This window comes from Sapajus apella, unplaced genomic scaffold, assembly GCF_009761245.1.
Source record: "Sapajus apella isolate SASKATOON/1434 unplaced genomic scaffold, GSC_monkey_1.0 scaffold16, whole genome shotgun sequence".
Lineage (NCBI taxonomy): Eukaryota > Metazoa > Chordata > Mammalia > Primates > Cebidae > Sapajus > Sapajus apella.
In genome coordinates, this window is record NW_022436956.1 from 10,803,111 (window position 1) to 10,824,870 (window position 21,760).

The 21,760-nt window shown below is 39.2% G+C and overlaps 1 protein-coding gene across 1 annotated transcript; it reads left to right on the plus strand.

The window, feature by feature from the left end:
* The first annotated feature begins 4,930 nt into the window (after positions 1-4,930).
* Positions 4,931-5,911, plus strand: LOC116555961 (olfactory receptor 8B12). Its single transcript, XM_032284883.1, has one exon. The coding sequence runs from the start codon at positions 4,946-4,948 to the stop codon at positions 5,888-5,890; it is 945 nt and encodes a 314-aa protein (XP_032140774.1). The 5' UTR covers positions 4,931-4,945; the 3' UTR covers positions 5,891-5,911.
* The last annotated feature ends 15,849 nt before the right edge of the window (positions 5,912-21,760 follow it).

Genomic DNA, 21,760 nt, shown 5'->3' on the forward strand with positions numbered 1-21,760 from the left:
TAAATTCTCACTTTATTCACATTTTGGAACTCTAATTATACATATGTTGGACTGTTTAGCATTGCCTTAAAGGTTTTAGTTGCCATGTTCTCTTTTAAAATCATTTTTTCCCTGTACATACTTTAGTATGAATAATTTCTGTTGATTTGTCTTTGCTTATACTTATCTTTTCTTTGACTGTGCCTGATGTGCTATTAAGCTAATCTGGTGAATTTTTATTTCCAATATTTTTTAGTTTTGAAATTTTCATTTGGTTATCTTCATCATTTCTATTGCTTTGTTGGAATTTACCATATATTAGTCAATTCTGTCCTAAAATAACTTCTATTTTAAAGTCTTTGTCTGCCAATTTCAACATATAGGTCAGTTGTGGATCTGCATCTAACATATTTTTCCATCTTGATTTTGGGTCACATTTTCTTGCTTCTTTGTGTTTCTAGTAATCTTTGACTTTATGATATTAAACACTGTGGATATGTTTTAGAGACAGTGGATTACATTGGCCTTTGCTACAGAGTGTTATATTTTGTTCTGAGATGTAGTTAATTTACTATCAAATCACTTTGATCCTGTTAAGACCTGGGTTTAGCCTTTGTTATGATTCAGTTTTGCCCTTAGCACAAGGGCATAGTCTTTACTGTTAGTGTATGACTTTTCAGGGGTCTCATCCTAATACCTGGTTTGCTGACCAAGGTCTTTCCATTTTCAGTAGGTCAGGATTCTAATGTTTATCAGGCACTGTGCATCCTCTGTGATCTCTGTTCTGTTTTTAGCCCCCCAGAAGCTGTTGTATCCTAAGCTGGTAGAATCTTGGCCTATACATAAAAAATTTAGGACTCAGCCAAGAACTTAAGGGAGTCCTTTGTGCAGGTACCTGAGGGTTCTTTTATTTTAGCTTCTTCTCCATTTCTTGCCCCACAAATTTCAGCCGTCTTAGCCTCCTTAAACTCGGAGCTTTCTTCATTCCACTAGTAGAAGCTTCTGCCATTTGTTTGGGCTCCATTACTATGCATGGTTTGGAAACTGGCCCTAAAGAAAGTTGGAGTGAATGTATTAATTACCTCATCTTCTTGCCTTTTCTCAAGAATTTCATTCCTATGTTGTCTACTTTCCAAATATTGCAAGTAGTTGCTTTATATACCTTTTCCAGTTTTTTTTTTTTGTGGTCAGAGAAGTAAGTGCAATAATATCTATACCATCACACCTGAAATAACAAGTCTGATAACTTACATTTCCATTATTTCTGTTTTACGCTGCAGCCAAAATGAAGGTCAGGTGAATTCATGAATGAGGAGAGGTTGGAAATGTGGAGACTTAGAAGAGATCTGTGATCTTGGACTAATGGCTTTACTTATTTGAACTTTTTAGTAGTCTTTGTCTGTAAGACGAGGGCAAATAATAGTTCTATGATCTACTAGTTCCTGGCATTGGAAATACTTGGGAATATTTAAAAACACAGCACAGCCACCATATGCATACCTGTGGAGATTCTGATTCCAAAGGTATTGTTGGAGCCCAGCATATCTTTTTAATGAATAGTCTAGGTAATTGTGATAACAAGCTAAGTTTGGGAAACACTGAATGGGATGCTCTCTCAAGTCTTTTCAGATCTAAAATGTTATGAGTTTGTGTGTTTGATGCTGAAGCAAATAAGTAAATATCTTAGAGACTGAGCCATAGGATAGTCAATTTTTTTAAAAATTGTACTTTAAGTTCTGGGGTACATGTGCAGATCTTGCAGGATTGTTGCATACGTACACACATGCCATGGTGTTTGCTGTCTCCATCCCACCTACATCAGGCATTTCTTCCAGTGTTATTCCTCCCCAACCTCCCCAACCCTGCTGTCCCTCCCCTGGCCCCCCATCCCCCAACATATTCCAGTGTGTGATGTTCCCCTCCCTGTGCCCATGTGTTCTCATTGTTCAACACCCACTTATAAGTGAGAACATGTGGTGTTTGGTTTTCCATTCTTGTGTCAGTTTTCTGAGAATGATAGTTTCCAGATTTATCCATGTCCCTGAAAAGGGCATGAACTCATTCTTTTTTATGGCTGCATAGTATTCCATGGTGTATATGTGCCACATTTTCTTTATCCAGTCTATCCTTCATGGGCATTTGGGTTCGTTCCAAGTCTTTGCTATTGTAAATAGTGCTGCAATGAACACACGTATGCATGTGTCTTTATAACAGAATGATTTATAATCCTTTGGGTATATACCCAGTAATGGGATTGCTGGGTCAAATGGAATTTCTATGTCTAGGTCCTTAAGGAATCGCCACACTGTCTTCCACAAAGATTGACCTAATTTACACTCCCACCAACAGTGTAAAAGTATTCCTATTTCTCCACATCCTTTCCAACATCTATTGTCTCCAGATTTTTTAATGATCGCCATTCTAACTGACGTGAGATGGCATCTCAATATGGTTTTGATTAGCATTTTTCTAATGACCAGTGATGATGAGCATTTTTTCACATGTTTTTTGGCCTCATATATGTCTATGTCTTCTTTTGAAAAGTATCTGTTCATATCCTTTGCCCACTTTTGAATGGGTTTGTTTGTTTTTTTCTTGTAAATCTGCTTTAGTTCTTTGTAAATTCTGGATATTAGCTCTTTGTCAGATGGGTAGATTGCAAAAATTTTTTCCCATTCTGTTGGTTGCCGGTTCACTCTAATGATTGTTTCTTTTGCTGTACGGAAGCTCTGGAGTTTAATTAAATCCCATTTGTCTATTTTGCCTTTGTTGCCATTGCTTTTGGTGTTTTAGTCATGAAGTCCTTGCTTATGCCTACGTCCTGAATGGTTTTGCCTAGGTGATCTTCTAGGGGTTTTATGGTGTTAGGTCTTATGTTTAAGTCTTTAATCCATGTGGAGTTAATTTTAGTGTAAGGTGTCAGGAAGGGGTCCAGTTTTGACTAGCTATTAATTTAGAGAAAGGCTGGTCTTGGCAGACATTAAGAGCAGTTACCTGATAGGGATTCTTATTATCATTAAACATACACTCCATAAGAGGACAGGGGAGGGGAATGGGAGAAGTCTTTTCTTGTCTGAGCTAGGAATAGTGCAATTAATTCCTGAGATGAATGGAATATGAGTAAATTTTTGAATATCCTATTCTAAATTACAATAGCCCTTTGTGCTAACCTTTCCAGGCTCCAATTGCTTCCTTTTAAAAATTAAATTTATTGAATATTTACTTGTTATTTTCCAAGAGACTGTCAGATCCAAGAAGGCAAGGGCTCTGTGTTATGGATTTCCGTAGCTGTTCTTGAGAGGTAGTTCAGTCTAACAGCCACATAAAGGGCTTGGAGTCAGACAGATCTAAGCATACCTGTGGAATCTGAAACATCTTGCCTCTGTGAGTCACTTACCTGTAAAATAGGTATTGTGAGAAATAAATAAAGATATGTTTGTGTATATGTACTTTGGATCTTGGCAGCCAGGAATAAGGGTACCATGTTAGGTACATTATTGGGTATTCAAGAAATGGTAATGATAATCATTTTTCTCACAATGATTTTCTCTTAATAGTACTGGATACATGTTAATTGAAAGCCATCAAACAATTCCAAGAGGTAAACAAACATTTCTTCTTCCTTAGGGAAAGTAATCCCTGAGGAAGAGGTCTTGAGGGAGTCTCTATCTTAATAATCAGTTCACTGAAGTCAGTAATCCAGAATGAAACTCTTTAGTCTTTTGTTATTCACTGGTCAGGAAAAGGCTTTGTCTCTTTCTTAGAAGCTGGAGAGGCCTTTGGGCAAAAGAACAATTGGAAGTCATGTTCTTCAGTGCAGGAAGTGTTATGAGATATATTGGAGGTTCTGATCCTTTGACCTGTACAGGGAAGAGAGAGAGGGCTCTGAGCTCAAAGCTGTCATTCTCTCTTCACTAGGGTCATCCTCCTCCTCAGAATGTGAACAAGAGGCAATAGGGTATAGCATTTACAGCTCTAAAGGGAAGGAAGGTAAGTGCCTGCCCTGATGCTGGTCATTTATGTAACAAGGTGATTTCGAGTGCAAACCTTTTGAGCCATACTGCCGAAATTCACCTTCTGACTGCAACTCAGTGGTTTGGGGACTTTTGGCTAGTTATGTCATCTTACTTGTTTCATCTGTAAAATGAAGATAATAATATTGCTACATGGCTCTTCAAACAGAGCCTCTTGTAGCAACTACTCAATAAGTGTTAGCTTTTATTTTTTTTTCTCTTTTTGAGACAGGGTATCGCTCTGCCACCCAGGCTGGATTCTCCTGCCTCAGCTTCCCGAGTAGCTGGGCTAATTTTTGTGTTTTTGGTAGAGACGGGGTTTTGCCGTGTTGCTCAAGCTGGTGTTGAATTCCTTGGCTCAAGTGATCCGCCTGCCTCTGCCTCCCAAAGTGCTGGGATTACCGGTATGAGCCAATGCACCTGGCCATAAGTGCCAGCTTTAAAAAATTATTAAATGTATAACCACTTGAGCTAAAAGATCTTTGAAGAGTATGACCTCACTTTCTTGATCTGGCAGTGCGGACCCAGAGGTGGAAGCTCTGAGCACAGCCACTGTGGCTTCTGCATATCAGGACTCCCTTCAGGGAGGAGGTCCAGGTTTTACCAAGTGAAGCAGCGATAGGAGAGGGAAAGATATAGAAAAGGGACTGATTTAAGGATCTAAAAGACATTCAGCTTATTTTTGGTACCCCTTTCTGGGGTACCTCTTATTGGTAGCTCTTATTCTGCAGTTAAACTTTAGTCTCATATTACACTTTGGAAGTTATAATCGCTTGGACTCTGAAGATTGACCCTTAGTGAATGGTAAAAACCGCCTAGCAAAGTTCAATTCTCTCTCCTAGAATTCCCTTTCCAAGTATGGGAGAAAGAGAATAGGAATGTGGTGGTGATGTCTCTTTCTAAGTGGTCCTCTTCTCTTGTCCCCTCAGACTTCTCCTGCTGGACCAAGGAGAATGGTAGCCAAAAACTCTTCTGTGACAGAGTTTATCCTTGAAGGCTTAACCGACCAGCCAGAACTCCGGATCCCCCTCTTCTTCCTGTTTCTGGGTTTCTACATGGTCACCATGGTGGGGAACCTGGGCTTAATAACCCTGATTGGGCTGAATGCTCATTTGCACACTCCCATGTACTTCTTCCTCTTTAATCTCTCTTTAATAGATTTCTGTTACTCCACTACCATCACTCCCAAAATGCTGATGAATTTTGTCTCAAGGAAGAACATAATTTCCTTTACAGGGTGTATGACTCAGCTCTTTTTCTTCTGCTTCTTTGTCGTCTCTGAATCTTTCATCCTGTCAGCAATGGCGTATGACCGCTATGTGGCCGTCTGTAACCCACTGTTGTACACAATCACCATGTCTCCCCAGGTGTGTTTGCTCCTTTTGTTGGGTGCCTATGGGATGGGGTTTGCTGGGGCCATGGCCCACACAGGAAGCATAATGAACCTGACCTTCTGTGCTGACAACCTTGTCAATCATTTCATGTGTGACATCCTTCCTCTCCTTGAGCTTTCCTGCAACAGCTCTTACGTGAATGAGTTGGTGGTCTTTATTGTTGTGGCTGTTGACATTGGAATGCCCATTGTCACCATCTTTATTTCTTATGCTCTCATCCTCTTCAGCATTCTTCACATCAGTTCTACAGAGGGCAGGTCCAAAGCCTTTAGTACTTGCAGTTCCCACATAATTGTAGTTTCTCTTTTCTTTGGTTCTGGGGCTTTCATGTATCTCAAACCCCCTTCCATCCTGCCCCTTGAGCAAGGGAAAGTGTCCTCCCTTTTCTATACCGTAATAGTCCCCATGTTAAATCCACTAATCTATAGCTTGAGGAACAAGGATGTCAAAGTTGCCCTGAGGAGAATTTTGGGGAAAAAAAATATTTTCTTAAGAAAGGAGTAGTATTTGAGGAAGGAGATATAATGCTTTCCTTATTAGTGTGTGTTTTCAGTGAGATTCAAGTTCCATTTTTTTTCCTGTCTTGTACAGAAAGAGAATTTTAAATTTTTACATTTGAATGAATGCTTAGTGCAGAAATATTCTCCCTGTCTCTGCTCTACCTCAGCTATTCTAAGATTTCTTCATTTTATGCAAATTTTTCAATAATCATAGATCATTTAATTGTGAATTGGCCTTATACATTATTTAGTCTAGCCTCCTCGATTAACAAGTGTTGGAGACTCAGAAATATGTAAGTTGCTCAAGGACACACAACCACTTGGTGCCACAACTGGGACTGGAGTCCAGGTCCTTGAATTCCAATCTGCTTTGTTTTTCTTTATGGCATTTTTTTCATGCCTCATTGCTGCCCTTGTAGATTTCCTTTTAGAAGTATGAAAACTTAACGCATTAAAACTAATTCTGTTCCTAGTAATTTAATGTAACTGTTCAATAAATAATTTTTAAATATTTCATTTTTTAAGAGGATAGAAGATGAAACATTTTCTTAAATTGGTCTTGGCTAAATGAGAAGAAAATGTGTTAAGATTGTAGTATGTGAGTGACATTAAGATTGAGGTTGTATGAAACCCTAGGAACCCAGCCTAGGGAATTAGGACTTCCATAGGATTAAGCGTTATCAAGATGCTGAGTAGAAAATCATACATTCATTTGAAGATTAAAAGAATCAGAATAGAGCATTTTCAAGGGTTATTTTGGGTGTTTGAGCTATAATGGAGAAATCTATGGTTTAGGATAATCAACTAAGGTTTTGAAAGTTTTAGAGGCACAGTAAATAATGTTGGGAATCTTGTTAGCTATTAAAACAGCACTAAGCAGCTGATTACTAGAAGAGGCAATTTCCATTGAATTTTAAGATACTGCAGACAGCACTCATATAAGCATATGTGGTAAAAGATAATTCATCCAAGACAGGGTTATAAATCTACAACATATAATGATAGTTACATAGCACATCAGATCAATTTGATCACGTTGATCTAAATAATTTATTAGTAGCAAAGGAAGGTTCTTTGGATTAGCATTAATATGTTAAGTGCTGGGGAGCCACTTTGATTTATGAGCCTTTGCTTGGGAACATTCTTTCTTTGAGAAAAAGGGAAGTTTAGATGAGGATGTAGTTTTGTTCTTTGGTATGACACAAAGGGCTTGAAGTCATAAGATGTGTGTGTGTGTGTGTGTGTGTGTGTGTGTGTGTGTGTATGCGTGTGGTGGGGAATGTTTTTCTTTAGTCAGCATGGAATAGGAAAGAGAAGTGAGTTCAGGAGACTTGTGGGTGGGCGTCTGGTGGGTGAGGTGAATAGGCTATTTGAGGTAGGGAGCAGATGAAAACAGCGATTCGTGAGGCACATGATGAAGCTGGTTTTGTATCCTGGCTCAGTTGCTTAGTAATTGTGTGACTTTGTCAAGATACTTGATGTCTCTAAATATTAATTTTTTTATGTTTAAAAGTGAGACGATGATTCTGACTTCATGGGGTCTTTGAAGAGTTAAATGCAAGGCACTTATTACATTTTAGTTACCACCCTGCAATCATTATTTTAAGTAATTATCAGCACTTCCTTGAGTTTTTCCATGAACTGAGGCAAATCACATCATTTTCCTGGAGCTCTGCTTAGTCATGAGAAAAATGAACTCTATCATTTAAAACGTCATATATTTTGCCTAAGTAATACTTGCATACGGTACAACATTAAACAATATAAATGGGGGTTATACAGTGAGAATATGTCTTCCTCCTATCTTGTCATTCCAGTTCTAAAATCCCCTTCCTAGAAACAATAGTTGTTGCTGATTTCTTATGAATCTTCTCATATTTGAACGTATCTATCTATCTACCTATCTATCCCATCTATCTATCTGCCTATCTATTCATCCACCTATCTTGTTTTAAAGTTGTATAAAAATGAATTTTCCAATGGAAACAGCTTAGAAGAGGATGGGATAAGAGAACAATGCAGGGGTAAAAAGAAGAGGAGCCAATCACAGAAGAGGTTTGGGAAGGGATGTGGCCAAGGAAGGAGAAAAAGAACAGAGGCGCCCTCGGCCCTGGATGCATCACTGCGGGACCCAACCCTACAGGCATAGGGTAACATTTTGGTTTCCTGATCTCCTGTCCTCACCTCATGGTTGCACCACCCCCATCACTAGTTGGTTGATGTTGTGGTGTGGTCAGAGGCTCTGATAGTTAAGAATATCAGGATCGCAAGTATTTTTAATTCAGCAAAAAGTTCTATGTGTGTTCATCTATTTTAACTAATGAGGCCCATGGTTTTTCTTTTTCTGATTCTTGGAGTAACTCATATATTATTGTTGAAAATTTGGAATGTGAAATGTGTATGAAGAAAATGATTACCTATACCTCAATGTGGTAGTTTGCATTATTGGTCAAAATTCATCATTCATATAATAGTATTTATATCCATTCCCTTGCCATGGTCTTATAAAGGTAGGGTATATTTCCTTGCCCAGGACTGTTGGCTTGGCCAGGTGACCCATTTTGGCTAATAGGATATTAGCAGATGTGATGTTAGCAGGAGCCTGGAGTATCCTTGCGTGGCATTTGCCCTCTTGCACTTCTGCCATTGCCTTGAGAAGAGTCCCTCCTGGGTAACTGCTGCCGCTCCCAACTAATTCTCAGCATGAACACAGAAGGAGCAGTACTGACTGTGCAGAGCAAGCAGAGAAGCCCAGCTGAGCCCAGACAAGATGAGCCACCACAATCAATTTGTAGGCATGTGAGAAACAAATGTTCCTTGTTGTATGCCAATGAGATTGTGTTTGGTTGTATATAGCAATAGCTAACTGGTCTACTCCACCGTTCAGAGAACAGGGAAGGCGAATATCATCTGGAATATGAAAATGTCTTCCAGTGGGATCATCCTCTATGTACTGTGTTACAAAATGTTGTTTAACTTATTATTGTAATGTGATCTTTACTCCTTATCAACAGTTTTTTTGGATTATAATTTTCCATGGATTTAATCATGTAGCATTGTCATATTTTATTTCAGCTTTTTCCTAAACATTGATGCTGTGTCAGTCTCCCCAACATTTAATTGGTATAAATAATATCATAACTATAACTTTTGTGTTAAAACTTTTTGAAAAATTAAGCAATCTCCTACTGAGAGAATGTGTTAAAATTTTTATCTAGATTTCTGATTATTTTTTCAGGATACATTCCTGTTGTGTCTTTTTTATTTTTCTATTCAAAATATTTTCCAATTTCCCCTGTGATTTCTTCTACCTTGACCCATGTGTTGTTTAGAAATGTGTTGTTTAATCATTTTTTTCTCAGATATACTTTCGCTAATGTATCAGTGTGAACAGGTGAACCAGAACTTCAATTCTCTCTCTACTCTGTGTTTTGGTCACCCTAACTGAGATGAATTCCCACTGCCACACCTCCCTGTACTTTTGTCTTTAGCTTTTCCTTCATAGGTTTCTTCTATTCCTCTGTCATTTCTCCCCAAATGATGATAAGCTTTGTGACAGAAAAGAACATCATCACCAGTGTGACATTGAACACTCAGCCTTTTTCTTTGGCTTCATTGTCATTAGTGATTACTCCACATTTATCCAACTGACCTTGGATTGCTATGAGGCCATGACATTGCCGGTCTGTTTCATAAGTTTTATTGCTATAGGTGGTTCATTAGTTATAGGATTTGCTGATGCTGTGGTCCATCAGGGGACATGGACCAAATCCTCTTTTGTGATCACAGTTGCATAAACCTTAACTTGTGTAACATAGGCCCATTGCAGGATGCCTGAATCAGTACCTTTGTCTGAAGCAGGTGGATTTGTATTCATCAGAACCAGCATTGTACTATGCAATGTTACAATTTTCATATTTGTTTTCGTTCTTTTTATCATTCTTCATTAACGAAGTGGTCCAAATCTGCAGCCAGATTCCATAAATCTGTTTAGTTCTTTCTTCGGATTAGGGACATTCATTTACCTCAGATCTGCAAGAGCTAATGGGTTAGTGTAAATTACACAGTCTCTTTCATCAAGATGGGGCCAGTGACAAACTGCCTGTTCAACATCTTGAGGAACAAGACTATCTAATTTGCTGCAATGAAACCTCTGCCATTTTCCTCTTGATTTTGAGCAGTGATGGTTACTGGGACTCTTTTTGAATGCTTTCCAAAAAGTATTTGTCCTCTTAACAATTTCCTTGTAGTGTAGGCCATATTTAACCTTTCTACCAATAGCTAGAATCATATAGTCTTGGGCTAGTCCAATTATGTTACACTGACAATGGAATATCACATACGCCACCACAGCTCGTTGCTAAAAGACATTGTCTTTGTCTTTGCTTTTGTGAACTCTGTATGGCCCTGGTTTCTTCATAACATTTGTTTTGGAAGCCAAGACCTGTGCAGAGCACCTGATTGGCTGAGATGGGGTGGTGTGTTTGGGCTGTAGATTCTAGGAGTCTGAGAGCTAGTGTCTGGTCATACTAATGGGGAGATTTCAACTAAGATTCACGCAAGGGCAAATTCCCCAGTAAGAATGGGGATCTGACACTGAGAAGCCAAATATCACTCGATCTTAGCAGAAAGGCAGAGAAGCAATGAGAAGCCAGATAGTGGCTGCACTTCCTTATCCTTCAGATGTCTGAATTTCGCTTCTTCAGAGAGGTTGTCTCTTACCGTAGAAAGACAGTTCAGTTTACCCAGTCAATGAGTCCATAAGACCCTCAACTTACCTTTGGAGCACTTAACCAACTTCTAATTAGTTACAAATAATGACATCTAGGATCTCTTTCTAATAGATGTTTGGCTTGAGATTTTACATGTCATGTAGAGGTAGTGTAAATTCCAGGTCTATGCACATGTGAGTGCTAGTGTGGTAAGGAATTCTTAGAGCAGGGGCTTCTCCTTTCTCTCTGTTTTCCTTTTCCATCCAGGATCAAGGTGAATAGCAGTCTGTATCCTCACCATCTCCCTGAGGGGGCACTTCTTTTCTGGTTCATTCACTCAGGCTTTACTTACTTTTGGTGTGGGTTTATGATGCATGCTGAGGTAAGGTGGCCTCTAATTCCACAACCATCCTGCCTGAGCTTCAGGCTTTATCTCTTGCCCATCGTATGTCAAAACCCAGGCTGGAGGGCCTTCTAGGACTGGGAGATACTTCCAAGGGAAACATTGGTTCCAGCCTCATCTATACTGTTAGATGCTGTGCTCTTGTCTTTATTTCTTACTCCTAAAACCTCTCTTATTTTTAGACCAGTTAAGCCAATTAGTGGGTTAGTATGCTACTAACATTTTCATTCAGCATTTCTCTCTGTTTTAGAGGAAGGATTTTTTTTCTGAACAACCAAACTGCTAAGTGATTAGAAATATCAATTAAGAAAATTAATAAATTTGTTTTTTGTTTTAATAAGCACAAAATAATTCCTTCTATTTTATGCTTTCTTAGGCTATTTCTTTGTATTGGGTGAAACTGTCATGGGAGAAGAAATAATGGGGAAGAAAGTCACATTTCCTAAAATAAAATAAAAAATCAATTACATTGTAGAGCTGGAAGTTGACTTATAGACTCTTAGAGTTTGTGTCACTGGGCCCAATCATCTTTCCTGTGACAGTTTTACCCAGAGTAAAGAAATAACAATTTAACAGATTCATGAATGTTAGGTGGTGGTTGCTCTTTCACTTTGCTCAGTGAGGTAGCCTCTGTTTGCTGCAATGTGGGAAGTCAGAGGATGCCGTGTTTTTAATCAACCAGTCTCATTCTGGTTGCAGTGGCCAAAGCGAACGCACAAGAGCTGTGTAGGCAGCCTGCTTGGAGCGGATGTTGTGAGAATAGATGCTGGGACAGGAATTTGGCTTTGAGGCAGCCCCCAGCTTGCACGGAGGAGAAGGAGAAGTTTGGAGAGCCACCATCTAGGAGTCACTAGAGGCCACTTCTTTATCTGTTTATCTACTCTTCCAGTTTTCTTCCCCTGCCCCCTGCCATGCTCCTGCTTTCTGGGTTGGTACCTGCTGGGTAGTACAGTGTGGCAGGGGACAGCACCTGCTGTTTGCCCCAGGTCAGCCAAATGTTCTGACTCAGGCTTCTGGGCTTATAGCTCTTGCCTCTCAAAGATTCCTCTTGACTCCCAGGCAAGGCAGCAATGGGCTGTCTTTGTTGCACCACAGTGCCTATAGTTGGACAATAAAGTCTCCTTCCTAGGGCAGCTGTCATTTGTAGAAGACTTTCTGCTTAGATTTCTGAAACGGGAGTGTGGGGGCATGATGCTGCGGAGAGGAAAGGAGTCTTGAGTGAGAGCAACGCTTGTCTCCATCTTGTGGCTGAAGGACGAGGCAGTGGGGAGATTGGGGAAAGAAATGCTCCTGGGAAATGCCTTCAGCCTACAGCACAGCCAGGGGAGAGAATCAGAAATTCTAATTCTCACATGGCCCACGTTCTTTTTAATAGGGGTTGTGGAGTTGCTGAGTTGGAGCCTAAAACGATAGATATGTGTGTTTGTTTGTTTGTGTGTCTTGAGTTTGTAAAGAGAAACAAAGGGAAGCGAAGAAAGAAGGGAAAGAAAGTGACGATTACTCACTACCTATTATGTGCCAGGTGTTGTGTCACTTAGGTGATGTATCAGTCTCCCAGGAGGTGGGGGGTAAAGAGGTCTTGGAAAGGATACATGCCTTGTTAAAGCATGGCCTGATTCAGACCTTTATAGGCCACCCACTGGAAATTCAAAATAAAAAAGTTTTAATTCAACTCACATATTTTCAGAAATTAAAGTAGCTTTTCTTTAGAGTTTTGCTGTTGTACTGTTTTCATTGTAAAATTTTAGAAACACTTTTCAAAGCCACTCACTATGCTGGTGTCCTAAGCATGCAGTTAATCTGCCTGTTGGGTAACTCCACCCAGCCCAAGATTAGGAAATCTAGTCACGGAGGGAGTCATAATTGGAGCTGTCTTACTCCAAAACCAATGGAAAAAGTACTAGAGGGTGGCAAGATTCTTTGCTGCTCTGAGACAATTCACCAGATACTTCTCGGCTAAATGTCAGGGACTTCAACAACAGGGAATGATTGCAGCTGCAGATGAACATTTGGTGGTGCTGTTGGGGAATATAGCTGTAAAGGTGACCACTTCATTGGGTTGGGTGGTTGGGCGAGGTGGATCCAGGCCTAACCTTTTGAGGCAGGGTCACTAGTCAGGCAGAAGGTCATCTGAGAGCATGTCCTCTATAGCTGTGTGAGTGAATGACATGGTGCTGCTGAGCTTGGGGGTGCAGAGGTGGCTAGATGGGATCCTAGGATAGGCAGGGTGACAACATGGTAACTTCAGGAAGCTGGCTCTGAGTAGACAGTATCTGCAGCTGCAGCCTTGTATTTATTTGTGCTGGGAGCAAATATGATTCTTTACATAAACTGCTAGGCCCTTGTCCAAGCATTCTGATAATTAGAGAGAGGCATAATTTGAGTGGATCTTTTCTGGAGGATGTCAGACTTTACCTGGGGCTACTGCAAGCTGCATCTCTGAACAGATAGAAATCCAGTGTCTTTCGATTGTCCTTTCATTAATGAAGTGTTTTCAACTGAGTGGTATGAAGATTGAGTGCTTGGGAACATGTCCTCCAAGTAATTGCTGTGGAATCTGGTTAGCATCTGTTTACGTGCATTAAAGGCCCTCATTTTGTGTTTTGGGATGAGACTGGAGCATTAAGACCCTGCCAGAGATTGCTGTCCTTGTGTTTTATTCTTTCTGCCATGATGGTTTTAGATCTGGGCCCTGACTGTTTTTTTTTTTTTTTTTTTAAATACTCTCTCTGCATTTAGTGATAAAATCCTCCGCCTCAAACTTTTTGAAACCTTTTAAAGACCAGATTAGATCCTCCTGCAAAGCTGAGAGATGCATGGCAAGGCTGAGTAGTAGAATTTCACATGAATTTTGAAATTTGTAGTTAAAAAAGCCTGAATTTTGAAATCTATAGTTAGAAGATACGGTGTAGGGGTGTCAACTTCTCACTTGTGCCTTTGGGCAAGTCACTTAACACCAATGTTCTTATCTGGAAAATGGGATAATGTATGATCTCATAAGAATGTGAGATTAATTGATATTGATTGTTATTGTGCTTTATAAATTGTAGTGTGAAGGACAAATGTTACTTATGATTTCAACTGTGGGCTTAGCTAGTTTGGAGGTAGGAGGAGAGGTAGAGAAACAGTGACAGGTCAAATACTAGCGGATGGAAGTGCATCTGTGGACCTTCTTAGCCTTCCCTAGAGGGCCCCTTTTCCCGGGCTCTGCTCTGGCCATCTGCTGACCACATCTTCTGCAGGACCAAAGGGAAAGCATTTCGCTGGAGCCTGTGTTCCCATTTCTAAGACATTGAGACAAACCGAAAGTGACCATGAAGCCTTTATTCACTTACTGCTAGAATGTAAGCAAGAGGCAAAAAGAGAAAGAAGGTGGTGCCCTCTACCTCTGCAGAACAGCACAGCACTAGGAAGGGTCAGGTGGATCAGCCCAGACAGGGTGGGAGTGGGGAAAGGATCTGAGTCAGTGAGACAGGGAAGTTCTCTGTGTGGAAGTCTGAGTACTAATGACAAGTGTTTTCAAGTAGCCCCTGTGACAGATACATTTGAGCTGTGTCTCAGCAGAGGTCCCCCTTCCCTCCCTCCATTGAGGAGGTCTCTGATTGGAAGCACCTAGGGTGGGAATGCAGATATACCTAAGGCTGTGGGACAGGGTGGGAGGGGTCAGGGGAGAGTGTGAGTCCTTGACTGCAACTCACTCAGAGACTGCAATGTATTGGCTGTGACCAAACCTGGTGAGGGGAGGGCAGATTTTCCTTGTGAGGTCTGCACACACAAAGAAATTGCTTGTGTGTCTTGGTAATTGCTATAGTAAGGCCTGAAAGATCACACATAGATTCTAGTTTGGGACTAGACTCCTCACCTTCCATGGCCTGCACAAGTCTCTTTCCTGGCTCCATCCTTCCAACAGCACACCACACGGTTGGTGTGTTTACTCCATGGGTTAATCAGGCAGAAGCTGAGTGCAAGGGATGTGGATGAGAGCTGGTTATGCGGACTGGAGATGTTCCTAATTGTGTGTGTGTATGTGTGTTCCTCTCATGTTGTGAGGCTCAGCTGGCAGTGGGAAGTGGAGGAGGGAAGCTTTGCGCTATGGGCAGGCACCTGGGGACCAGGACAGCTTTCCCTGGCCTCCTTCTGACATGGAGCTTTGAAGATTCTCACGACTCTAATTTGAATCTGGCCTTGCAGGGCTGTAAAGGTAGCTTGTCAAAGCAAGAGGTAGAAACATATTTTATTCAATACTTTATTAGATCTATTTTTAAATGTTTAATTACAATATAAACACAATGGAAAAATTACCATTTTAACTATTTTTAAGGGTACAGTTTGGTAGCATTAAGTATATTCACATTGTTATGTGACAGAGCTCCAGAACCTTTTTATCTTGCAGATCTGAAACTGTATACCCATTATACAACTCCCACTTTCCCACACTTCCCCAGCCCCTGGTTACCATTCTACTTTCTGTTTCTGCAAATTTGAATATTTTAAATATGTAAATGGAATCATACAGTATTTGTCTTTTTGTAGCTGTCTTACTTCACTTAGCATAATATCCTCAAAGTTCATCCATGCTGTAGCATAGGATGGGATTTTTTTCTTCTTTAAGACTGAATAATATTCCCTTGGATAAGTTTTCTTTATCTATTCATCTGTTGATGTACATTTGGTTGTTTCCATATCTTGGCTATTGTGAAAAATGCTGCAGTGAACATGGAATGCAGACATCTCTTCAAGATCCTAATTTTGGTCTGGTGCCGTGGCTCATGCCTGTAATCCCAGCACTTTGGGAGGCCGAGGCAGGTGGACCACCTAAGGTCAGGAGTTCGAGACCAGACTGGCCAACATGGTGAAACCCTATCTCTACTAAAAATACAATAATTAGCTGCACATGGTGGTACACACCTGTAATCTCAGCTACTCAGGAGGCCGAGACAGAAGAATCGCTTGAACTCAAGAGGCAGAGGTTGCAGTGAGCCAAGATTGCACTCCAGCCTGGACAACAAGAGCAAAACTCAGTCTCAAAAAAAAAAAAAAATCTTGATCTCAATATTTTTAGATATATCCCCAGAAGTGGGATTGCTGGATTATATGTAGTTCTATTTTTTATTTTTTGAGGAATCTCCACACTGTTTTCCACAGTGGCTATACCATTTTACATTCCCATCAACTGTGTACAAGGGTTCAAATGTCTCCACATTGTCACCAACAGTTGCTATTTTTTAATTATAATAACTGTCCTAGTAGGTAGGCAGTGGTTTCTCATTATAATTTTGACTTACATTTCCTTTATGATTAGTGATGTTGAGTATCATTTCATATACCTGCTGGCAATTTGTATGTCTTTGGAAAAATATCTTCAAGCCCTTTGGCCATTTTTAATTGGATTATTTGAATTGTAGAGGTTCCTTACACATTTTGAATATTAGTCTCTCATCTGATATATGGTTTGAAAATATATTCCATGTATTACCTTGTCATTCTGTTGATTGTTTCCCTTGTTGGGCAGAATTTTTTTAGTTTGATGTAGTCCCGCTTGTCTATTTTTGCTGTTGTTGCCTATGCTTTGGTGTTATATCCAAGAAATCATAGTCAAGACCAATGTTAAAAATCTTTTCCTTCATGTTTTTCTCAAGAAGTTGTACAGTTTTAGATCTGATGTTTGTCTTTCATTCTTTTGGAGTTGACTTTCCTGTATGGTGTAAAATAGAGGTCCAGTTTCATTCTTTTGCATGTTGACATCCAGTTTTCCTAACACCATTTGTCGAAGAGATTATCCTTTCCTATCGTGTATTCTTGATATCCTTCTTGAAACTCAGTTGACTGTATATGCATGGATTCATTTCTGGGATCTTTATTCTATTCCATTGGTCTATATGTCTGTTTCATGCCAGTACCATACTATTTTGATTACTGTAGCTTTGTAGTATATTTTGAAATCAAGATATGTGATGCCTTTGGCATGATTCTGTTTTTCTGGTTCCATATGAATTTCAGGATTTTTTCCACTTCTATAAAAAAATTCCACTGGGATTTTGGTAGAGATTGCATTGAAACTGTAGCTCACTTTAAATAGTATGGACACTTTAACACTATTAAAATTACCAATCCATAAACATGAATGTCTTTCCATTTATTTGTGTCTTCCTTAATTTCATTTATCAGTATTTTAGTTTTCAGTATGCAAGTCTTTCACTTTCTCAGTTAAGTTTATTCCTAAGTACTTTATTATTTTTGATACTATTGTTAGTGGGATTGCTTTCTTAATTTCCTTTTTAGATAGGCTACTGCTAGCTTATAGAAATGCTAATGCTTTTATTTGTTGATTTTGTGTCCTACGACTTTACTAAATTTGTTTATTAGCTGTAACAATTTTGTGTGTGTGTGGAGTTTTTAGGTTTTCTAACTATAAGATCGTGTCATCTGCAAACTAAGATAATTTTATTACTTTCTGATTTGGATGACTTTTATTTGTTTTTGTTGCCTAAATGCTCAAGTTAACACTTCCAATACTATGGTGAATAGAAGTGGTGAGAGTGGGCATTCTTGCTTTGTACGAGACCTTAGAGAGAAACCTTTCCATTTTTTACCATTATGATGTTTCCTGTCGGGTTGTCATATATGGTTTTATTATGTTGAGATACATTGCTTCTATACTTAGTTTATAGGGTGTTTTTATTATGAAAATGTGTTGAATTTTGTTGAATGATTTTTTGGATCCATTGAGATGATTGTGTGATTTTTTTTTTTTTTTTTTTGAGATAGAGTGTCACCCAGGCTGGAGCATAGTGGTGTGACCTCAGCTCACTCCAACTTCAGCCTCTTGGGTTCAAACGATTCTCCTGCCTCAACCTTCCTAGTAGCTGGGATTACAGATTTGTACTACCACACTCAGCTAATTTTTTTATGTTTAGGAGAGATGGGTTTTACTATGTTGCCCAGGCTGGTCTCGAACTTCTGACCTCAATTTATCTGCCTGCCTTGGCCTCCCAAAGTGCTGGGATTACATGCATGAGCCACCATGCCTGGCCAATGATGCATTTTTTAAATCCTTCATTCTTTTAATATGATGTGTTATATTCATTGATTTCTTTATACGTAACTATTCTTGCATCTCTGGGATAAATCCCACCTGATAATTGTATATGATCCTTTAAATGCACTGTTGAGTTTGATATGCTAGTGTTTTGTTGAGGATTTTTACATCTAGTTTCATCAGAGATTCGTCCATAGTTCTTTTTTTTTCCTTATAGTGTCTCTGTCTGGCTTCAGTATTAGGGTAATAGTGGCTTCATAAAATGGGTTTGGAACTAGAAGAAAGCATATAATGCAGCTCACCAGTCAAGAGTAATATGATTTGAGAGGAAAAGGGGCGTTTTCCCTGATGCCCCTCTCTGCATAGATGATGTTTTTCTCTGACACAAAGTTCACTAGCATTTTAGGGGTAATGACGGAAGAGTGGCAGAGATCCATGAGTGACAGATTGCTGAAAAAGCTGTACGTGGAGGTGTGAAGCTGACAGTTCAGCCAAATCAGGGTGATCAGGCCCAGATTCCCCATCATGATGGCCAAGCAGATCCTGAGGAAGAGGAGAAAGAGAGGGTGCTAGAAGTCTTGTTGCTTTGTTAATCCCTTGAGAATGAACTCTGTCAGTGTAGAGTGATTTTTTTTCAAGATGGAGTCTCAATCTGTCACCCAGACTCTGGATGACAGTGGCACGATCTCGGCTCACTGCAAACTGGAGTGCAGTGGCACGATCTTGGCTCACTGCAACCTCCACTGCTGGAGTGCAATGGCACGATCTCGCTGCAACCTCCAGCTCCCGGGTTTAAGCAGTTCTCCCACTTCAGCTTCCGAAGTAGCTGGATACAGGCACGTGGCAACATGCCCGGCTAATTTTTGTATTTTTAGTAGAGACAGAGTTTCACCATGTTGGCCAGGCTGGTCTTGAACTCCTGGCCTCAAGTGATCCATCTGCCTTGGCCTCTGAAAGTGTAGAGTGATTTTCTGCAGTCAAGAAAATTACTCCTTCCCTGGGTGGGAGGCCTGCAGGGATGGGAGAAAAGAGCCTAAGGAAGGATATATATGAGCCTTTCTGGTTAGGCTAGGTAAAGGCATCTGCCTCTGAGTAAGTTATCTTGAATTCTTTCCTTACTGTTTATATCCTAACTCCTTCTAATGTTTTCTGGGATTCAGGCAATTTCGGAGTGTTTTGGAGATCATGAAGGTGGGAAAAAGCTCCACCTGGTGATTTACTAGTTTTACTACCCTTATCTTCCTTAATTACCTTAGAGGCAAATACTAGTATGTCTTGTTTCTTGGAATTAAAGATGTATTTTGCCCTGGAGATGGTATCTTCCTTGTCATCTATGCAGTTCCAAAATATTACTCCCGAAATGCCCTCATCTTATATCAAATCCGAGTAATATGAGCCAATGATAATAGGTTAACTCCCATTTCCAAAAAATAGAGTTAAATATCAATTCTCAAGGCTGTTTTAAAAATAAAAATCAATAATATACATGGAAATGTTTTCCAGATATTTAGTTGCTATACAAGTATGAGCTTTCATTAGGCATCTGGAATTTGTTCAAATTTTTCACTGAACCTAAGGTCCTAGGGTAGTTATCCTTAATTCTAGCTATACATTGTGATCACCTAGGGAGCCTTAAAAATAATTACGTCAGGTTTCAACCTAAAGGAATTCTGTCTTAATTAATCTGTGGCATTTTCTAGGCACTGAGCTCCGTGTCTCTGCGTAGGCAGAAAAGTTCAGCCATAGAAGAAAGTAAAGATTTTGTTATTTGACAGTTTTGTGTATATTAACTAGAATAACTTTGTAGTTTGAAGAATTGGGTAAATTAGGCTTGGCATACAGTTTATTCTGAGTAAAATAAAACAACTGAGGAAAGATCTGAGATTGTTTGCTGTCTACTGTGCTCAGAGGACTCAGAAAAAGCTCAAATTGAATTGGGATTAGGAGTAGGTAGAACTAGAAAAAAACTTACAATGCAGCTCACTAACCAAGAACAAAATGATTTGAGAGGGAAGTGGGCATTTTCCATGGTGCCTCTCTCTGCATATTCTTAAGTCCTTGGATTCTTAGTGATCAACCTACCCTTAGCCACTTTCTCTCCTCACAGCAAATGTATTCTTTAGAATAACGTCAAGATCCCTTATGCTTTACATTTTCTATACTATTGATTTCAAAATGCTATTTATAGTTTGTCTATTTTTAGTCCAAACATCATCAATGCAGAGAAGACATTCAGTTGATGGTAATCATGTGTAGATGCCCAAAAGATCCCTTAGAAGGGGTCTTGGTACATCTGAGTAAAAATGGCAGTTCACAGTTGATCGCAAGAAACAACTGCTGTTACTGAAGAATCTTATGATAATTTTTTTTTCATTTCTCCTTTCTATCTAAGGAGAAAAAGCATAAGAAAACATAATTTATAAAAGCAGATAGTATTTTTTTTCTCATAAATTATTTGCTAAAGGTAGTTGAATAATTATACAATGGTGAATGTATGTTCCTTGAAGATCAATTGCCTGACATTGGCTAAAGATTCCTACATTCTAAATAAGAAGGGCCATTAGAGGAAATAACATTAAGGCTATTTTGATCCTTAGATTTTATGATTTACCTTATGGATGAGCAAAAATTTTCCATGTGGGTAAAAATAATATTTTTTTGAATTTGAATAATTTTACAACATAGTGATTCAGCATAGTTAAAATTTAGTGAGTGAATTTCCAGTGCCGTCCATGAAAGATAAACTCCTATTGAAATTGCCTTTGGGCCATAAACAACTAGAAAATTGACAAAATAAATGGAACAAAACTTTTATGATGTTTTACAGCAGACAGTATCACAGTGATTTCTGAAAGGAGGGAAAGGAAAAAACATGAGCCCTGTGATTGTTTTGTCTTTCTTGTCTATAGGTATTTTTCATGCCACAATCTAGAGTGGGTAAAAGAAAGAGATTAGTGATGTCTAAGTTGAAAAATCAGAAGTCGGTATTTGGAAAGATGTATGTGGCTAGATGATGCAGGGCAGAGTACCCAAGACTGGCTAGATGATGCAGGGCAGAGTACCCAAGAGTGGGGGAGCTATACATAGAAAATCAGAGATTTGCAGAGGAATATCTATTTCTTGATCTGCATATGTGTGGGATAAAACTTGATCTGCATATGTGTGGGATAAAACTTCAGAGTGAAGGACTACATGAAATGAGTGGTCAAAAAACTTTCAGAAACTTACAAAAATCTTGAAAAAGTTTGATTTCCTTCAAGCCACTGTGTAGACATCTCATAATACACACAGCATTAGGCAGAGAGTTTAAAAGAGTGAAACAGCTCTGAATCTTCCTAACAAAGCTTTAAAACAAGACTTGGGATAGTGAAACTTATATGTAAATAACTATGTACCAGAAAAATATCTGATAGTCTTCAAAAGAATACAACAAAATCTGCCTCTCAATAATGTAAAAATCACAATTTCTGGCATCCAATAAAATGTAACCAGTAAAGGAAGCAGGAAAATATAAACATAACCAGAGGAAAGAGCAATCAATAGAAATAGACCAAGAAATGACAGCAATGATGAAATTAATAGACAGAGACCTTAAAAAGTTATTATATTTATTAAAAATATGCTCAAAGATGAAAAGAAGAACATTAACACAATGCAGGGAAAAATGAAAAGTATAATGAAGACCTAAGTTGAACTACTAGAGGTGAAAATGCAATATAT

Coding starts and splice junctions, on each gene's coding strand:
- LOC116555961 (XM_032284883.1), top strand. CDS start 4,946: ATGGTAGCCAAAAACTCTTCTGTGACAGAGTTTATCCTTGAAGGCTTA.